At 53.3% G+C, this 2,414-nt stretch overlaps 1 protein-coding gene across 1 annotated transcript in view; it reads left to right on the top strand.

Moving 5' to 3' along the window:
• The window catches only part of LOC107124863 (arf-GAP with Rho-GAP domain, ANK repeat and PH domain-containing protein 3-like), a gene marked incomplete at both ends in the record, with an annotated part of 57,786 nt that overhangs the window by 50,213 nt on the left and 5,159 nt on the right, over nt 1–2,414 (top strand). Inside the window, 2 exons of the mRNA XM_015428365.1 lie at nt 49–84; nt 1,471–1,558. Coding sequence (XP_015283851.1) covers nt 49–84; nt 1,471–1,558 — 124 coding nt within the window. The remainder of the gene's footprint in view (nt 1–48; nt 85–1,470; nt 1,559–2,414) is intronic.

Consider the following 2,414-nt stretch of genomic DNA (forward strand, 5'->3'; position numbering starts at 1 on the left):
CGGCTCATGGCTGTCCTTGATCCCGGTCTTCCTCTGTCTCTTTTGCAGGTGGGGTTTCACTCTGATCCTAGAAAAGCAGCAGCTGTGAGTATCCGTTATGCTCCTTCCTCAAGCCCGCCATCCCACTCAGCCTCCCTCACACAGAGGGGGGAAGACGCCTGCCGCAAAGGGCTGGCTCGTCTCCTGTGCTTTGCCCCATGGCCGGTGTTCCCTCTAAGCTGAGTTAGTGTGAGCTAGCTCACAGTTTTTTTAGCTTACAGCTCATGCATTTTTGCCTTAGCTCGGGAAGGATGGCTCCAGAGCAAACTAATTTACGCAGCAGCCAAATCGCTCGTTCACAACTTTAGTGCCAGTAGCTCACAAGGTGGAGGTTTTGCTCACAAGACTCCATAGCTTAGAGGGAGCATTGCCCATGGCACAGCTGGAAATGTGCGGCCCCCTTCCTGGTTAACAACATACTTGACTATTGGGGTCAGTGAGGAAAAGCTCTGGCTTTGTTTCCACTTTTGCACATGAGGCATTGAAGAAAAAGAGAAGAAGAGATTGGATTTATACCCCGCCCTTCACTTGGAGTCTCAGAGCGGCTTACAAACTCCTTTCCCTTCCCCTCCCCACAACAGACACCCTGCTGAGGTGGGGCTGAGAGAGCTCTGACACAAACTGCTCTTTTTCAAGGACAGCTGTGCCAGAGCTTGTGACTGACCCAAGGTCACATCAGCAGGTGCAAGTGGAGGAGTGGGGAATCGAACCCGGTTCTCCCAGATTAGAGTCCGCACACTTAACCACTACACCAAACTGGCTCTTGAGAGGGGAGCAGCCAGGGCCTGGCCAAAGCTCTGCTGCTTCTCCTATTTATGCCACAGGTTTTGCCCTGCCCTTCCTTCAAAGACTGCCGGGCACTGCAAATGTGTCTCCATTTTATCCTCTACACAAAAGCCCTGTGAGGTAGGTGAGGTTCAGAGAAAGTGCCAGGCCGCCCCATCCACCTTATGGCAGAGGGGGAACCTGAACTCAGGGTGCCCAAGTCCTGGCCTGATATTCTGTCCCTCGTCTCCTTTTGGAAACTGTTTTTGTGTGACTAGTGAAAATCCTGCCTACTGGCAGGGACGAGCTTTCCCCTGATATTTTCAGAAGAAGGGCTGTGGTCCTAAATTGTGGCCGAACCATGGACACCGGCTGTAGAAGCGAAAGGGAAGTTGCACCGGGAAGGGACTGCTCAGTCCCCACTGCAAGAGACCAGCCACTGGGGTAGGCGGCCATGCCTTCCTGGTGAATTTCCAGAAGAATCCGGCTGCCCGCCCTTGGAACTGGAACACTGACTCCAGAGAACCTTTGGCCTGATCCGGCAAGGCTCATCATGTTCTTGCCCATCTTTTCTCTGGGGAAAGGTCCCCCGAGTTCTTTGCATGCACTATGGAGCCAGAGAGAGCAATGGCCCACTGGCAGTGACGCACAGTCTCTCTCCTGCAGGTATTTAGCATGCACAGGGCCATCCGAACTGTGGGACTGGACCACCAGCATCCTGAAAGCCCAGGTAGGTCCTGAGGAGCAACAGCAGGTAGTATCCCCTTTATCCCAACATTATGCGCATTGGCTTGTTCTCAGGTTAAACCGGTAATGAAATGTGTGTGAATGACCCTGGTGGGATGAAGAAGAAGAAGAGAAGAGAAGAGATTGGATTTATACCCCACCCTTCACTACCCAAAGGTGTCTCAGAGCGCCTTACAAACTCCTTTCCCTTCCCCTCCCCACAACAGACACCCTGTGAGGTAGGCGGGGCTGAGAGCGCTCTGACAGAAACTGCTCTTTTTCAAGGACAGCTGTGCCAGAACTACGGCTTGCTCAAGGTCATCCAGCAGGTGCAAGTGGAGGAGTGTGGGGAATCAAGGAGGAGAAGAAGGAAGGAGATTGGGTTTATACCCTGCCCTTCACTACCCAAAGGTGTCTCAGAGCGGCTTACAAGCTCCTTTCCCTTCCCCTCCCCACAACAGACACCCTGTGAGGTCAGTGGGGCTGAGAGAGCTGTGACAGAAACTGCTCTTTTTTCAGGAATAGTTCTTATCAGAACTACGGTTTGCCCAAGGTCATCCAGCCAGGTCCAAGTGGAGGAGTGGGGAATCAAACCCAACTCTCCCAGATTAGAGTCCACACACTTAACCATTACACCAAACTGGCGTCTCAAACTGGCGTCTGGGATGGGGCATCTCAGCCAACCAATTCCTCGGGTTGCACGTGCTGATAACTAGGCAGGCTTAGGAGATCTTACTGCTGTGGCCCGTCCTCAGGCACACGTTCACGGTCCCTCCTTCATAGGAGAAGCTTACCTGTGCCAAGCATTCTCCAGGCCGTTTCAGTCTCCCACTGCAGGGGTCCCTAACGGGATACTCGTGGGCACCATTGTGCCTGCCAACACC

The sequence above is a fragment of the Gekko japonicus genome, unplaced genomic scaffold (genome assembly GCF_001447785.1).
Source record: "Gekko japonicus isolate JY-2015 unplaced genomic scaffold, Gekko_japonicus_V1.1 scaffold5174, whole genome shotgun sequence".
Lineage (NCBI taxonomy): Eukaryota > Metazoa > Chordata > Lepidosauria > Squamata > Gekkonidae > Gekko > Gekko japonicus.